This window comes from Corvus brachyrhynchos, unplaced genomic scaffold (assembly GCF_000691975.1).
Source record: "Corvus brachyrhynchos isolate BGI_N302 unplaced genomic scaffold, ASM69197v1 scaffold101, whole genome shotgun sequence".
Lineage (NCBI taxonomy): Eukaryota > Metazoa > Chordata > Aves > Passeriformes > Corvidae > Corvus > Corvus brachyrhynchos.
The window spans coordinates 14,510,443-14,526,740 of record NW_008237239.1 but is presented as its reverse complement, the minus strand read 5'-3'; the positions used below and the strand labels follow the sequence as shown (position 1 = coordinate 14,526,740).

The following is a 16,298-nucleotide window of genomic DNA, read 5'->3' as shown; positions in this document are numbered from 1 at the left end:
TCTTCTTTCAAGATCCCACCTCTTTTCAATGCCTCTATTCCTTAGCTTTTTAAACTAGTTTTCAAAGCTGGCCCGAGGGCATGAAAACTTGAAGATTATGTTATAGACCCCTGTGGTGGGGGTAATGGTGGGAGAGTTAGCACCTCTGGATGAGTGCCCTGTAGAGTTGCTGTTTGTTCTGAGCTTCTCAAAGAACGGCTTTGCAATTAAATCCGTGCTTTAAATTCAGTGCCAAAACAGTATTTTGGAACATTTGTTGTATAAGGTGTTCATTTGGGCTGTGTAGTAATATGTAGTAATGGCAATCCTTCATGTGGAGGTGTTTATTTTATGGTTTTAAATGTGACTCCTAAACTTTTTTCTTTCCCACTGAACTTTAGGAACATCTTGTTTCACACTTCAGTCTACTTACGTGTATGTATTTTGCAGGAATCCCTTGGAGCTTGCCCCAGGAATGGACAGCTACCTCCACTTTTGGAGGAGAGTAGTGCCAGCTGAAGAAGCCTTCGAGGCGAGTCGACAAGTGTGCTGATAGCTCTGGGGAGAGCCCAGGGAGGGGGCGACCCTGCAGGCCTTCAGCCATGCCTTTCGGGCTGAAACTGCGGCGGACCAGGCGCTACAACGTCCTGAGCAAGAACTGCTTTGTGACCAGGATCCGTCTGCTGGACAGCAACGTGATCGAGTGCACCCTGTCCGTGGAGAGCACGGGGCAGGAGTGCCTGGAAGCTGTCGCTCAGAGGCTGGAATTACGCGAGGTAAGGGTAGCCCGGGAAAGACCATCTGTCACTGGATAATTGGACACATTTTTAGCTCAGGCAGTCTGTGCGTTTGAGTCATGTTGTTCTCAGGGCTGGCCAGATATGATCAGCAGCTGGAGCTTGGACAAACATACTCTGATTGCATGAAAACTGACGGCGGAACGGCACTCAGGGCTTTGGGCTGTTGCTCATCCATCATGGCTTTGAGAGGTCTTTGTAACATGAAGTTTCTTTTCTTAGAAAGCTGCAAGTGTTACTTTTTGAGCTGGGATGCCAAAGGACAAGTTAGAGTAACTTTTTTCTGAATGTAACCCCGGGTTCACCAGCCCTGCTGGCTGAGTTATGCCGGTGGGAAGGAGACCGCTGGCTTTTAAACATCCACCTCCACATAAATACTCCTGTTACTATAAAACTGAAGTAGGCAAGTGATGTTATTAGCAGTTACAACTAACAGTTGTGCTTTAGTAGTAACAGTTGGAGGATGGTGAGTTTTTTCTTCCTTTTGTTTTGTTTAATATTTCACATCTGGAATCCTGAAAGGCTTCTTTTACATTTCCAATGCTTCTGGAAAGGCTGATGAAACCAGCCTTTATTCAAGATAGAAATCCTTTATTTTCTACTTCTTGCTGTAGACTTTAGTGTTTAAGTGTTGAATCCTTTTTAGAAATACCTCTCCAATGTGCATGGCACAAATGAACTGACTGACTTTTCTTACCTTCTGTGGGCTCCCTGTGTGTATCCTACATGCTTCAAGACTTTTCCAAATCATAAGTGGAAAACTATTGCCTGGAAGTTGCTATGTTATAATCTGCCTGTCCTGGCTGATACTTTCTGTAAGCACAGCTGGGAAATGAAAAATCTTGCAGTGTCTTATGCAAGGTCCATGGCCTTGGTGGTGGGGGCAACTGGAAGGTAACATACAAATAACTACAACAGATGAAAACTAAACAAAAATTCTTTTTTATCCATCCATAATAATAAAGAATGGGAGAAGAATCTAACTCTGTGTATGCAGAATAGGCTGGGGAATGTGCAGGGAGGAACAGGGCAGAGAGAATATTGCATATTTTCATACTTGGGTGTTTTTTTGCTTTTTCTTTTTTTAAATATGAATTTCAGTAAAATCGTTTCCCCTTCCCCCCTCCTGCTTTACTTCTAGAGATCAAGATTTATCAGTAAATAGTTTTTCCCTTCTTTTTCCTTTCTGCTGGTGATGCCCTAGGGTTTCCTTAGGGAAGAACCTAACTCTCTCTTTCCTTCCAATGGAGAAAGCAGCGAAATGAATGAAGTGATTCTCCTCATGTTCCTTGTAGGCTTATCTAGTTGGTGCAGCAGAAGTCTGGGGCCTCCTGATTGTCTCTGGAGGTCCACCTGCATTTGCAAACAATAGCTCTGTCAGTGGGTTAGTGTTCTTTTCCACAAAGCATTTTGTGATTTCAGAACATGTTTTGTTCCACTTTGGAACAAAGCCTGAAGTTTCAAAATTTTCCAGAGAAATTAAATTAGACAGTAGAGTAGCAGAGGAAGCTGTTTTGGTCAGTGTTCAGTTTCATGGAGGTTTTCTATTGCTTTGGGTTTTTTTCATTTTCAAAATTATTTCTGTCATGCAAAAAGAAATGTCAGCACAAAAAGTTTGTGTTTCAAGATAAAAAATATTTTAACAACATAGAAGAGAATGCTTTGATGTTGTTGGAACACATTCCCCTTCTTTCATCACCCTCCCTGCTTTTTTTTCTTAACAAGGTTTTGGCAATGTTGCACTGGTTTTGTAAAGTTCAGATTTCGACAGTACAGCATTTTTTGACAGAAGTGGGTGGTTTGGGGTTTTTTTTAGGAGAGAATTACCTACCTCTTTCAACTCTGAGAGGGTCTCCCTGTATCCTCCTTTGCTCCTTGGATGCGGAATAATTAGGGCTAGTAAGCTTGGAGGTGTCCGGTGCTGTTCTGTCTTTCAGACCCCAAATTTAATTCTTCTTCTGCCCCTGTACTCTTCCTGCCACAGTTTGTAAGGATGATGAAGTAATTTGATGACCATCCCCTCTCCTCTCTAGGTTTACCATAGTTTTTGAACTTGCTGTCCAGACAAATTCTGCAGAAGGGTCAAAAATATTTTCACAAAGCTCAGATTTCTACAGGATTTGTGCAATTGGATAGCTGAGTAGAGAAGCCTGTTAAGTATACTGAGGCAAAAAATCCTTGCAAGCATTCATATTGGAGAGAAACTTTTAAAATTCCCTGAGTGCAGCAAAAACTTCAGCTGGAATATGCCTTTTCTTAGAAGTCCTGATTTGCAAACTGTGATGTACAAGTAAGAATAAGACAACCTTAAATCCCATGCTAACAAAGCCAACCTTCATTAAATCCCATGCTAACAAAGCAGTGCTAAACTCCTGTTTGTCTCCTCCATGCAGTCTCAGGTAATACCTCAGTTTAGTCTTACATTCAAATAAATCCCAGGTGTACCACAACTTCTACCTTCGAGTTAGGAATGCATCCATATCTCACTCAATGCAATTTCTTAGAAATAAACAAAAAACTGCCCAAACCCTTCCTGCTAAAATGCAAAACTGTTTGAGATTATGCCTCGTTGCGAAGGACCGTCAATCATACCACACATGACTGAAAAACAGTATCTAATGGATTATGCATATTTCTATTTGATCTCTGGGGAATGCAACTCCCTGCCTGACTGAGTCAGGGTTCAGGAATAGGTCAGTAGAAAGTGGAGCCATTTTACAATAACTACTGTAAAATCTGTATTTATCCTTTTCAGCAAAGCTCTTGACAAAGCATCAGGTCTTCCACTGGAACAGTTACCGGTTCCAATAAAGTGAGCTCTTAGGCCAGCATTATGTAAAAAGATGAGAAGAGGGGAGGAAGGGAGAGGAAAGACAAGGTCAAAAATGTAATTTTATAATCTTATATATATGTGCACAGATTATAAAAAGGATTTTTTTCCCCAGTATAATGGCATTTTTCCATTCTATTTCCAGACTAAGTGAACTAAGTACAAATCTGTTGTGAGTCTTCATGTTTCCTTCTCCTTTTTGTTGTTTTTCATTCACTTTCTAAAATGTTAAAATGTTTAAAGGTGGTATGTTCTGATGTACTGTAAGTGGAGGAGAGGGCAAGAAGGTTCTTTCCAACCAAAATTATTCTTGTGAGCTAGATTTCATAATGGTATGTCCATCACTGAGATCCTATAAGCCCCAAACCAAAGCAGGAGGATGGTGAGCTGAGCACCACAGGCAGATGCTGATCACTGTGCAGAGGTGGCCCTTTGCTGCCATTCTGACCTTTACTTTTGTGCCTCAGAAGGTGCCCCTTTCTCTTAAGGCACAGCTGAAACCTGGGGTTCTACAGCCAGTTTGCCTCAAAGTGTGGCTTGGTTTGGCTTGTCTTGCCAGCAAAGCTGAGGGGTGGGGTTTAGGCAGTGCTTGGACAAAAGGCCTGCAGTGAATAATTGGCTGCTGTAAATGGCACCTTCCCCTCTGTTCAAGTGCCCTGGGACAGCAGGGCTTAATGGTTTTTTGCCTGGAGAAGCTGGAACTCCGTCTCTTTCTCAAGGATTTTTATTTAGTTGGGCTGCTTAACCAGGTGCCTTAATAAGCACTAAGCTGTGCTTGATGAATCTTTTAGAATGACATTTGGTGGTTTAGTAGTTTTCTGTCATCTCTAGTTGACAATTCTACTTGTTTGGCCCAACGTAAAGGCAGGGGTAGTTCTGCACTTGCGAGTATAGCTAAGGCCAAATCCAAAACAAATACTTTGCCTCCTGAACTGGCAGCTATAATGTCATCTATTTTAAAACTTCCCAGTGCAGTTTTTGTATGTCCAGTGTTCTGACTCACCTTATTTTGAGAATCACCTTTTCATTGGGGCACAGAAGTGCTCTAGTTCTTGTTTGCTGCTTTATCAGAGGACCACAGCTCCTGGAGGAGTGTAAACCAGTTTCCTTCTACCAAGTGTGAAGTCATGCATGGTAGATAAGACAAATTTTAAAACTTTGAGAGTAATACGTGTTACTTCAGAGCCTGACAGCTGTAGGTGTAGATACTGATTCCATGGAAATTGGAGCAAAGTCAGTGGTTCACTTTGTACAGATGGACAAACAGACCAGCTTTTGGAATCAACCTAGTTTTCAATCAGCTGCTTATAGATAGAAGATCCCATTTTTTTATTCCCTCAACTTATTTTTGGGGTGCTTTGTGGACTGGAGAGCATGGCATGACTCGCATTCTGTAAGGCCACCTGGAGAGCCAAATGCCTGCTCATAGCATGCTGAACTTGATGGTCCAGCTGTTCCAGTCCCACGTTCCTCCATTCCTTTTGGGGATTACTGATGTTCCTAAGGGGGAGAGTCTCTTCAGGCATTCACAGTAGTAGCTACAGAAGTCCTTCACTGTGGGTTCTTAAAAAACACTGATATTTTCAAGAAGTAAAGTTGCTGGTGACAGGGTGCTGATGTTCAGATAACTCTATGGGTTGTCTCTCCAAAGTGCCTGAATTTGTGACATGAGCTCTGCTCTGCAGTCAGTTCCTGTGCTTCATCTGCAGTAGCTTGATCCTCTCCAGGCTGCTTTCCAGGAAAACAGTTGTCTTTTAGTTGTGCAAAATGCATGCTGCCGTGTTTGCTCCACTGTACTGCCTGTAGTCTAGAGGTTTCAACCATGCATTTCATTTACTTCTTGTTCCTTGGAATTGATTCTGGATTCGGTGCTTGAAGAGTCTTTCTACTGTAGCAAATCTAAACTTGTGTTGTCCCCCAGCCCCCACTCAAAGGGAAGGGACTGTGCTCATTTGAGCTGTTTAATTGCAATACCTGAATTCCTTGAATAACTCTTCTAGACTTCAGAGTCTGAATTTTCCTAGTTGCTAGATGTTTTACAAGTACTTCACACTTTGAATTTGGGTTCTAGCTGTTGTGAATGTTTACTTTTTCAAGTAATATGGAAGCCCTGTTTTTGCATCTCTGTGCTGTTTCTTGCTGAGGATGAGCTGCCCTGCAGTGATTTTCAACTGTGTTAGAGTTTCCCTTAAGAGGTGGTAAAATCACTGGTTTTTTCTGCCTTCACAATAATTCCTTTTCTCTGCTGCCTCCACTGTCCCTCCCACCTTCATTTTAATCTAATTACTACCATGGTTGAGCTCATCAGAAAGAACTTTTTATCCACTGCCGACTACAAAGGGAGAGTAGACATATATCAGGGAACATGTATGAGGTTAGTTTTGTTTGAAGTTTATCCTGTGGGAGATGCTGACTTCTTGATTTATTTGTGCCCTAGATAGATTTATTTATTTATTTATTGAAGATATCTCTAATTTCTAGGAGGAAATACTACAAAAGGACAAGTTTGCTTCACTGTACCGGACTGAGCAGTGCTCAAGCTGTTTGTCAGGCTTAATTGAGGAATCAAGCTGAATTAGTTATCACCTTAGTTAAATGCTAGTCTGGACGTTGTCCAAAGTTGAAAATATGTACGTAATGAGACCCTAAAGTAAGCACACCTGTGCTTGCATTCAGAGTTTTGCATGATTGTCTCTTGCATGCCCTCAGCTATAAAGCAGTTGGAGCAGTGTTTCCCCTCCTGGTTTGTTGCCGTTTGTAAACATTTAAAATTTTTGGCGTTGTATTACTTGTCCTTGTGTCATTGTGTGCTAAGTCATGGTGTGTGCAATGGTTTTTGTAGAAACCTCCTTACCAGCATGAAACAGACTGTTCATGGTGGATTTTGCAAAGTTTAACATCTGCAATTTGTCTGTTACAACGTTTTTCACTTTTTCTTCAGATCTGTAGTCATAGTACTTGATGTTTAAGTGTTTTTCAATAAAATCCTTCATGTTGGGTTGACTATTCCTTCTGCTGCTTTAGTGCCAGCTTGTAGTATTTGAAGCTATAGTTCTGAGCACTGTTCTGTCTTGATTCCTCTTCACCAGCAGCAGTCCCATGTGGCTCATATGGTGGCTACTACAGCCATGGGCAGGAAACAGCTGAGGTTTCCAACCTGGTATTTCTGTAGAGCCTAGAGCAAACAACTTGTATGTGATATGCACATTCTAAGTGTATACTTGTCTGTCATAAAATGTTGTGAGTGCATTAAAAAATAGAAAAGTAAACATGTTCTGTGTTGGGTAAACGGTTCTACTATTGGTCAATATATTTTGACACATGCATGTGGGTTTGCATTCTTTATTTTTTGTAGTTGGAAGAGTCCTTGTCCTTTGCGTGCGGTGCTCCTGATCCAGAGTCTCATGAAGCCTTTGCACTTTAATTCAGACTTAGTGTTTGCTGTCTGTTCACAAAGCACAGGTGTCCCTTAGGAAAACAAAGACACTTTCTGTAAATCATTTATGTCACCTGTGCCACAATGTCAGGTAGAGCTCTTCAATATGCATTTGGGAGAGATGGTAGGAGGCAGATAGTGCTCCATGAAGTATATTGCAATATTTTGTCATCGTCTTCAAAATTGTCCTACAAAAAAGGGCAGTAAAAAAGAAATTACTCTGATTTTGCATATGGAAAATTGTACACAATGCCATCTGTTCTTTCTTGCATTTGTGACATTGTGTGAGTGATCTAGCTGGCAAAGGTAAACTGACTCTAATTTGTTTCTTTATCTAGACTCACTACTTCGGCCTTTGGTTTCTCAGCAAGAGCCAGCAAGACCGCTGGGTTGAACTGGAAAAGCCTCTGAAGAAGCAGCTGGACAAATTTGCCAATGAGCCTTTGCTTTTCTTTGGGGTTATGTTCTATGTGCCCAGTGTTTCCCGACTGCAGCAGGAGGTAACAAGGTACGTGCTTCCCTCTGTTCGCACTATTGCAACAGAGCTGGGAGAGAATGGGTCTGTGATAGAGCCACTGAGAGAAACAGTTGCTCTCTTTCTGGCATTCAGTATTTGCTCAGGTGTCCTCTGGTTATTTCCTTTCCTGATGATTGCCCAAATGGGAAAAAGTGGGAGAAGTCACCATTTGATTATGTCTGCTTGGGAAGAGGAAAAAAAAAGTTGTCCCACTGAATGTGCATGACCAACTGCAGGGAAAAAATGGGAGTAATAGTTGTATGTTTGAAAATCTGACATAAATTTAAAAAGGACCATGCTTTTTCTTCTGTAACTTTCTACTGATGAAAAGGAAGCCACAGACAAAGGACCTCTATATAGAGTTTTAGTTTATTATTCTTAAGCCTACGTGTGCTTTGGTGAAAGTGAACTTTGGCATTTTTTTCCCCAAGTTTTGCTCATCCCACTCCTGATTTTCCCTTATGCTTCACAAAAAGATTAAAACTGTTAAGAGGGCATTAGTGTTTTAATTATGATCAGGGTGTACCTTTGCAAACAACTTCAGTGGGAATTACTCTTTTATTCAGAGCTCTGTGTAACAATACAACTGTTTTCAGGGGCTATTTTTGTAAACCACATCACTGTGTGGTTTTTGCACATCTGTGCTATATTGAAATTTAATAATACAAAAAAGGGAGTGAGGAGAAAAAAGCCCACCTCACTTTAAAAGGGGTGGAATTGTTTTCTTTTTAACCAAAATTATTTCATTTATCTAGTCTAGAGCAAAGTTGTATCAGCACAACTAAAGGTAAAGCCTGGAATAAGTGGGTGAAGGCTTCAGCGTGGCAGAAACTTTGCCACTGAAAAAAACGTGCTGTTGCTGAAAACCTGGAATTCAGCACATGGTCATAATAACTAAGAAAAGAAATATAAATAGTGGAGAAAGAGTGGCCTTAGTTCTAGAAGGCGTGCAAGACATGAAGCATTTTTTATATTGCAGATTGTGTATTTTAAAGGATCTTTCTTTGACACTGAACTGGAGAGTTGACGTTGGTAGGATGTGAAAAAGTTGTTTCTTGAAATGGCAGCTGTCAAGCCACCCTTTGACTACTGTGTATGCTGAATTCTTGCCAAAGAGTGGGATAAAAGCATCATAAAACCTCAGTTTCTCTGAGAACAGACCAAATACTGATGCTTGTCTGTATCTGTGTGTTCCTGCTTTGCACGTGCTGGGAGAGGGAAGCCTCAGTACCTTTTCCTTCAGAATTATTTTAATGTGCAGACGGAATGTCTGAAATGTTGTTGCTTAATTTGTCAGCCCAGTCCTGGCCTAGTTGTGTGCAAGGAAGCATTGTAGCTACTTGGATGCTATTATCTCTTCAAGCTGCAGCCTGCAGTGCTGATTGCTCATTCATAGCTCACCTGCAGAGGTGTATTTGCTCATTCTGCCCAGGTTGGTAATAACAAAGCATTTCAGTGACAATTGAACTTCACAGCACTCTCTATTGGAGTGGCTGCCGAATTGTTTTTCTTTCTGAAGTGATTGATAACATAAGCTGCAGAGTCTTATAAGTGCCTTTTATGTTTCTTTAAATGTGTGTAGCAAAGGCAGCAGTTTCCTAGAGGATTTCAGATATAGAATAGCCTGTTTATAGATTTGTTTGTTTGTTTCGCGGAGTGGAATTGCTGCACTGTAGATGGTGTGATGGCAGCAAGCCTTCAACTGTGCAATAGGTAGATTCATGTTTGAAGCAATGGTGGGGACATGGAGGATTCTTTTGAAACAAATGGCTGAGAAAGGCTTAGTTTAAAACCTGATTAGATGGACAGATGGATGTGGGCCTGTAAGGGGGTTTTTTGGCTTTGTTTGCTCTTGGTAAACTGATTAAACATTTGGCTTTTTTTGACACTGGCTGCTTCTAGGATTAGACTTGATCGTGATACGATTACATGTGATGTTGAGGTAGGCACTGGACTCACCCACTCAGTGCCTATGTATTTGACTTATATTTAGGTACAAATGACAAATCTGTCTGAAATGCAGAACTTGTGATGAGACACTTCATCCCCTTCTGGGAGGCTGCAGAACCACCACAAACAAACCCAACCCCAAAACGCAACCATCACCAAAGGCCAAAGCTGCAGAGGTGATGACAGTACAGCCAGCAGTGAACCTGTCACCTCTGTAACCTTCTCTAAGTGGAAACATCTCCAGCCCTGAGCTTGCCTGGCTGTGTTTGGAGCTGGAGGTGAAACCCATCTCTCAGCCTAAGCTTTTAGTTAATTGTAGACTCGAGGGTTTCCAGGGTTGATTAATATTCCTTGAAGATGATGAAGTCTTCTGAGAATGCTTCAGCAAACACTGACATAATGCACAAGTATTCAAAAACTAGGGAGTTGGTTTCCTGAGCTGGTTTACTCTGCCTCTGATCTGTAGGATTATAGACTTGATAGCTGATTTTGAGAAATTTGTCGCCAAATTGAATACTCCTTCCTGTTCCCAGTGACTGCAACCTCTTGTGCCTCACATACTGTCATCGCAAAAAGGGAAAATGGTCCAAGTCTTTCAGGCTTTGTTGGTTGAGAGGAGCATTACTTAGGGTGTTGGTCACTGGCTCTGAGGTGGTGTTCCTTAATAATTTTATTTGAAAGATCATCTGACTCTTCAAAACAGTATGTGAACCATTTTGTGTTTGGCTGTTGTTTGGTGGCTGGGACCAACAGGAAGAAGCCTGTTACCAATAGGACAGTATTTACAAAATTAAAGCTCCTTTACATCTTACCATTACTGCTGGAAGTAGGAAATGCTAATTATGCCTCCAGGCCACTGGATTTTAACTGCCTGCAGGTGTTGGTAGTGGTCAGGAGCTCTTTGTGGTTTCTCTGGTAACCTCCTGTATTGACAAGCCAAGTGTCAGAAGGAGGCAGAAGTACAGATGAGTAACACTGCCCTGAGCACTGTGTCCGACAGTGCTGGACAGACTCGGTGGAAACCTGCCCACATGTGATGTGCTGGGAGAGGAGTGGAATGGCAGTGTAGTGAGGAGTCACTGCTGGCTCTCACAGGGTGTCAGAGTGTGGGAGGGTCAGGTGATTTACTGCAGTGAAAAGCAAGCAGCAGTTGCAGAATGGTTGAGGTTGGAAGGTATCTCTGGAGATTGTCTGCTCAGAGCAAGGTCAACTAGAGGAGATTGCTCTAGGACCACTTCCCCTTTGGTATGGAATATATTCATGGAGGGAGACATTCCGCACCTACTCTGGGAAATCTAGGGTGTTCAGTCACCCTTGCAATAAAGGAGGGTGTTTATGTTTAGAAGGCATGCCTTGTATTTCAGTTTGTGCCCAAATGACCTCATAATTCCAAATTGTGGATGGGTGCTGACCATGTAACTGGTTATTGAGGACCTGTGGAGCTGCAGGCACCTGTCATATAAACACAAGTTTTGCCATGTCTTCTTGTGGGATGACTGTAGCTAATTTGTGAGAGGTGTTTCTGATAATATGAGAGACGGCCTGTGGTAAAGAAAATGAAAAGACAAGGCTGTCAAAGCAGTTTATTTAGCTCTTAAGCTCTTTGAAGCCAACCTCTGAGACCTGCAAGAAAAGATGAGGCAAAGAGTACTCTGGGGAGCACATTAATTGTTTTAGTAGGTCAGATCTGACCCTGGCTTGCAGTTCTTTCCTTCTTTGCTACAAAACTGACACTTGCCTAAAGATGAAGGTATTAGTGGTGTGGAGTTTTTTTTTCTCTTTGGATGAAGTTAATCACTGGGACAGGGTAGGAAGCACCTGCAGGACATTGTCAGTCTTGTTCAATTTGTGGTTTTGAATGCAAAGGCAGGGGCTACTCAGGGCAGTCATGTTTCCTGACCTGTGATGGATGCTTCCCAAGGATGTCCCAGGGAAACGTACAGAAAGCAGACACCAGTTGTAAAGTGCCTGTCTTTTCTTTCTGGTAGTGGCCATGACATAAATATTATTGCTATGCCTTAGTTGCAGTGCAATAGCATTGTACTCCTGGCATTAAGCCTTCTCCTAGGAGAGTTATTTCCTACCCTCTTATTTCCCTACTCTTTCTACTCTGCTTCTTTTCTCTTGAGTTGAGGCTCTCATCTGTATATATTCCCTGCTCTTAATCCTGTCTCTCCCAAAATCTCAGTGACTACAGCATCTCCCTGGCCGCTGGTCATGACATTCTACTGGTGCCCAGTCCCACACGTTTTCCATTTCCACAGATTAATTAAAACATCATGATAATTCCTTAAGGTGTCAGTAGGAGTTTTCACCATGTTATTATTGCTACAATTGGAAAATTTCTAGAAGAGTTTGTGATAAACAGAATTAAAAAAACCAACCAAACAACAACCACAAAAATCCCTCTTCAGACTCAACAGCAGTTACAGCAGGAGTAATTTGGGTGGGAGTATGGGGATTGGCACATTAGCAAAAAGCATTTTTCATGGAAGGCTACTTAGACAACCTCTTTAGTCATCCAGCTGTTCTCAGTGAGCTGCCATCGCAGATGGAGATGCTGCGCATGCTTTTGGCATATTTAAGGCACCTGGGATCTGCATACTGTCTGATATAAAGCAGTCTTTGTGATGCCCTCTAGAGTAGATATTTGCATAGATTAGACATATAAATCTGCCTTTTATTTTCTGCTAACTCCTCAGAGAGGAGGCATCCTTTCAAGCATTTATTTAAAAAAAAAGTCTTTGTACAGTGTCTAAAGTAAACAAGCTTACTTTCACTGTGCTCTTGTTCCAAAAACAGAGAACCCACACGCTCCTGCGGCTTTCTGAAAATGTGGGTGCAATGCTGCTTTCTGCACAATTATCAGACAATCCAGGGCCTTTTTCTTTTCCCCCTTCCCACAGTTCTAAGGGAAGACTGAAGTCACATTTCGCTCCCCACAGTAACTCTTTCTTAGTACGTGATACTGCTGTGCCTCCTGTGAAGGAATAAAGGTGTGCTTTAGTCTGGTTTTCTTCTTTCTTTCCTGGAAGAAGTTTTTGGTATCTTACTGGGTGCTCTGTACTCAGTGATATCCAGTGGCTTTTGTGCTGTTGCAGACTGGGACATAGTCCTGGAAGCGAGAGCAGTTCCTAGTGTGGGTACCCCCGTGGAGCTGGGTCCCCATGGTACTCTGCATGGTGGGTCTGGCATGCATGACTCTGTAGGGAAGGACATGTTCCAGCATCTGCACTGTGCTGCATTGGGCTTCTGCCCCAAGTTCAGCTGTCAGCTCTGCATTTCCCCAGAAGAACGTGCTGTACAGCTTTCCTGTGAAAGGAAACAGTGTTTGGAATAGGATGGCTGCACCTGCGACGTGTGGGAATGAATGTGTTCGCAGGTGGAAAATTAGAGCCTGTGGCTCCCAGGCCTCTTTTCTGAATGGTCTGTGAAAATTCAGCCTCAACCTTACCCTCTTTTAACTAAGTGAACTTTTATTTTCTCTGTTATTTTTCTGCCATGCCCTTTTCTTCACCATTTCTTGTAGCTGTTTTTTTGTTTGTCTTTTAAGGAAATATTTCTTCTTTGCAGTTCCCAGCCTTTCCCTTTCTTTATTTTTCTGCAAGTGTTAGGTGAAGACCTTTTTAAGCAGAAGTTTCTTCTAAAGCATAAAGAGGTACAGACTCTAGGACTGTATGAATTTTTAAATTGTGTGAGAATAAATTAGAGGGGAAAAATTAGTGATTGAGTGCTTCATATTTACAGGGAAAAATGTTTTCGCAAATCTGTTTTAACAAATGCTGGATCTTTTTCTTTCCCCTCAAAAAAGTTCTTGTTAAATGTCTTGCCTACTTGAGCTTATCTTTGCTTTTAGTCTGCTGTGCTTTCTTTTTTTTTTTTTTTTTTGAAAAAGCTAAAGTTTCACCTCCTCCTGTGTAGCTAGCTTTTAATACAAGTCCAATCAGCTGCAGATTTCTACCAGTCACCGCTGTCTTTTCTGCTAGTCACTGCTCCTTACACTGTGCTTTTAATTTGTGTTAAGGCTGGATATCACATATCCTCCTGTGCCAGCCTGGTTTTGTGGCAAGCTCAGTGAAGTGGAACTCTTTGGTTGTTAAGGATGTAACATGTACATGTAACAAGTACATGAGGCTGCTTTTTATGGTTGGTCACACCTGCAGCTGGTGGCTGCAGAAGACTCTCTGTGTACTTTTGAGCTCGTGGTAGTTGGTTTGGCTTCATTGTCCAAAATAATTATTTTGAATATCACACTGTGCTGGAGTAAACAGCACAATGTGTACAATCAGATTTGTTCCAGACATCCTGGACTGCGCTTGCCTGAAGCGAGGACTGTGACTGGTTGTGTGGCCGTGCTTGTTACTACACCTCAGATAGACCCATAGGATTTTTTTAATGCCAGTGGTTCTCAAAAATGTACTGACACGTAAAAAATTTTCTGTGAAAGTACAGAAGAATAGCATGGAGGATGAGAGGAGAAGAGAGATGTGTGGTTTAGTTGAGTGGATTGGTAAATGAGAGAGAACTGAGTGATACATGGCAAATGGGAAGGTGGGGTGTTTAAAACAAAAAAAGTCCAGTTGGTCTCTTAAACCTGGAAATTTAAGTCAGAATTTAACCCTTCAGTGCTACTGGTGTGTAACAGAGTAACAGAGGAAAAAAGTTTAGTTTTCAGAGAGCAGATGTCTCACTGCTTTGTCCGAATTTGTATCTTCCTAGGAGCCTTTTGTCAGTTTGTGTTTATGGTGTCCTTACCAACACATGTTTTCAGAGCATGCCTGCTGTCTTGGAAAGATGTTATCTGGAGGCAGGCTATGTAGTTTCCAGAAAAATCATTACACTCAATGCCTGCTTTTCTGGGAAGTGTCATGGCCATGGTGCTTGTGCTGATCAGCTCGCTCACACCACACAGGAAAGGCCCTGACACACACAGCCCTCCCTCTTGGCACCAGAAACAGCTGTGTGGCTTGCCCAGCTGGAAAGATGATGAACCTCCTCTTCACTAAGAAGCAACAGTGTTCTCTCCAACATAAATATGATATTAATGGTCACAAGAGTCCTGTGTTTTTAACTATTTCCAGTTAAAAGGTTTGTCAGTTCCTGTTGTTTCTTAAATTGGGCTGGACCCTTGTGTAGTATAAACCAGTGCAGCTTCTTTCTTCTACTAGAATATTTCCCGCTTTATCATTATATACATATATATTTTATAGAGAACTTTGGGTCAATGGACTGCAATTTTAAATGATTCACATGAATTAAAACAGTTACTGCTATACATGGAAGCTGTATCAAATGAACAGAAAAGGACAGGGTGGTGTATAAGAATGGGAGACCTTAGAAATGGAAGATAATTTAATCCCATGAATCCCATCAAAGCTTTTGTTCTCAGCTAAATGATTTGGAGAGTCAAATTACTGGATATGTTTCTGCAGAGGAATGGTGTGAAACAACTGTGACAGGGCATGGGGTGCCAGCTGACCCATATGTGGTGGTACTGTTTCTTTACTGTTTAAATAGGAGAACTAATAGAGGGTGCTGTAGGTAGTTGCTGAGTATTGAAAGACAGCAAAAGAAGAGTTGGAACAAGTACTAATAGAAGTATCTTATTCATGAGAGTATTTGTAGGATCTCATGGCGAGATCTTCTAGAGGAAGCAGTAGGAACTCTGGAGCTGAAATTTTATGAATTGACATGAGGCAAATAAATTTTTGCTGGAACAGAATTCCCTTGGTTTTAGATAGCTGTTAACAGCCTGCATGACCATACAGGCCCCAGTCTTGTTCAGGGTCCTCAGACTGATTGTCTCACGACTGGAACTGCACCCCATCTCCCAAAGCTGGGAGAAAGGCAAGCTCTGGGATTCATTGCTAAGTGGAGCCAGGGAGTCCTGTGTCCTCAGGGATCTCAGCTCTCTTTTGTTGGACAAGATTGTGGGTGGGTCATGAAGCAACTTGGAAATGTCAGGCTTTTTTTTTTCTTTTCTTTTCTGTTCCTTTCCTTCCAGCTGCAGGAATTTGGGCTCTTGTTGCCCAGACAAGGGAGCAGCTCTGGAACTGTGTGCAAGCTGGATGAGTCCTAAGAGCCCTGGGTGGCCACCCAGGCTTAGACAGTCTGGGATATTTGTGTTTTGATGCTCCTTTGATGGTTTTATTGTTTTGTTTTAATTATTAGACTTTTTTAATATTAGTGGCTACTGCAGCATAAAACACATGTTAGGCTTGTACCTGCTTCACTGTAAACACCCTGATACTTAATTAGCTTTCATGTTGTATTTAGAGGACAGCAACAACAAATAATGTGCAATATTTGCCTGGGTCTTCTTGTGTTCATATTATTGCAGCATATGTGTTGTTTTGCTTTTCAGTAATATTTTTGAGTTGGTTCTTTTTGGATGTGTATTTTAGTGGATGTTTAAACTTTGACTTAAAAGTAAGAACTCCTTCAAGGCAGACCTAAGATTCAACATTAATTCCCTGTTTATAAAATATTTGCTGAGGAGGGCAAACATTTCTCCCGGCTGACTTTCTTCAGTGAATGGGGAGCTTGTTCTCTGTGTGTTGGTTATTGAAAGCTGAGCTCTTTGTGCCAGATATTTTAAGAAACTGTTGACGCTTAGATCTAATCTATTACATTATACTGTGCTTTTAGACCAGAAAGTGAATGTGTTTTCATGTATGTGGTTGGGCAGTACATATGTAGCAACTCTAAAAAATAGTGTTGCATAACTATAAATACAGTGTAGGATACTTCCAGCCTTCATTCTTGCTTTACTGTGTTTTGAAGGCAGTG

At 41.7% G+C, this 16,298-nt stretch overlaps 1 protein-coding gene across 2 annotated transcripts in view; it reads left to right on the top strand.

Moving 5' to 3' along the window:
• Positions 1 to 429: 429 nt before the first annotated feature.
• The window catches only part of PTPN14 (protein tyrosine phosphatase, non-receptor type 14), a 71,294-nt gene continuing 55,425 nt past the window's right edge, over positions 430 to 16,298 (top strand). For both annotated transcript variants that reach the window (XM_017730027.1, XM_017730028.1), the window contains exons 1-2: positions 430 to 755; positions 7,381 to 7,550. In XM_017730027.1, coding sequence (XP_017585516.1) covers positions 582 to 755; positions 7,381 to 7,550 — 344 coding nt within the window. In that variant the 5' untranslated portion in view covers positions 430 to 581. The remainder of the gene's footprint in view (positions 756 to 7,380; positions 7,551 to 16,298) is intronic.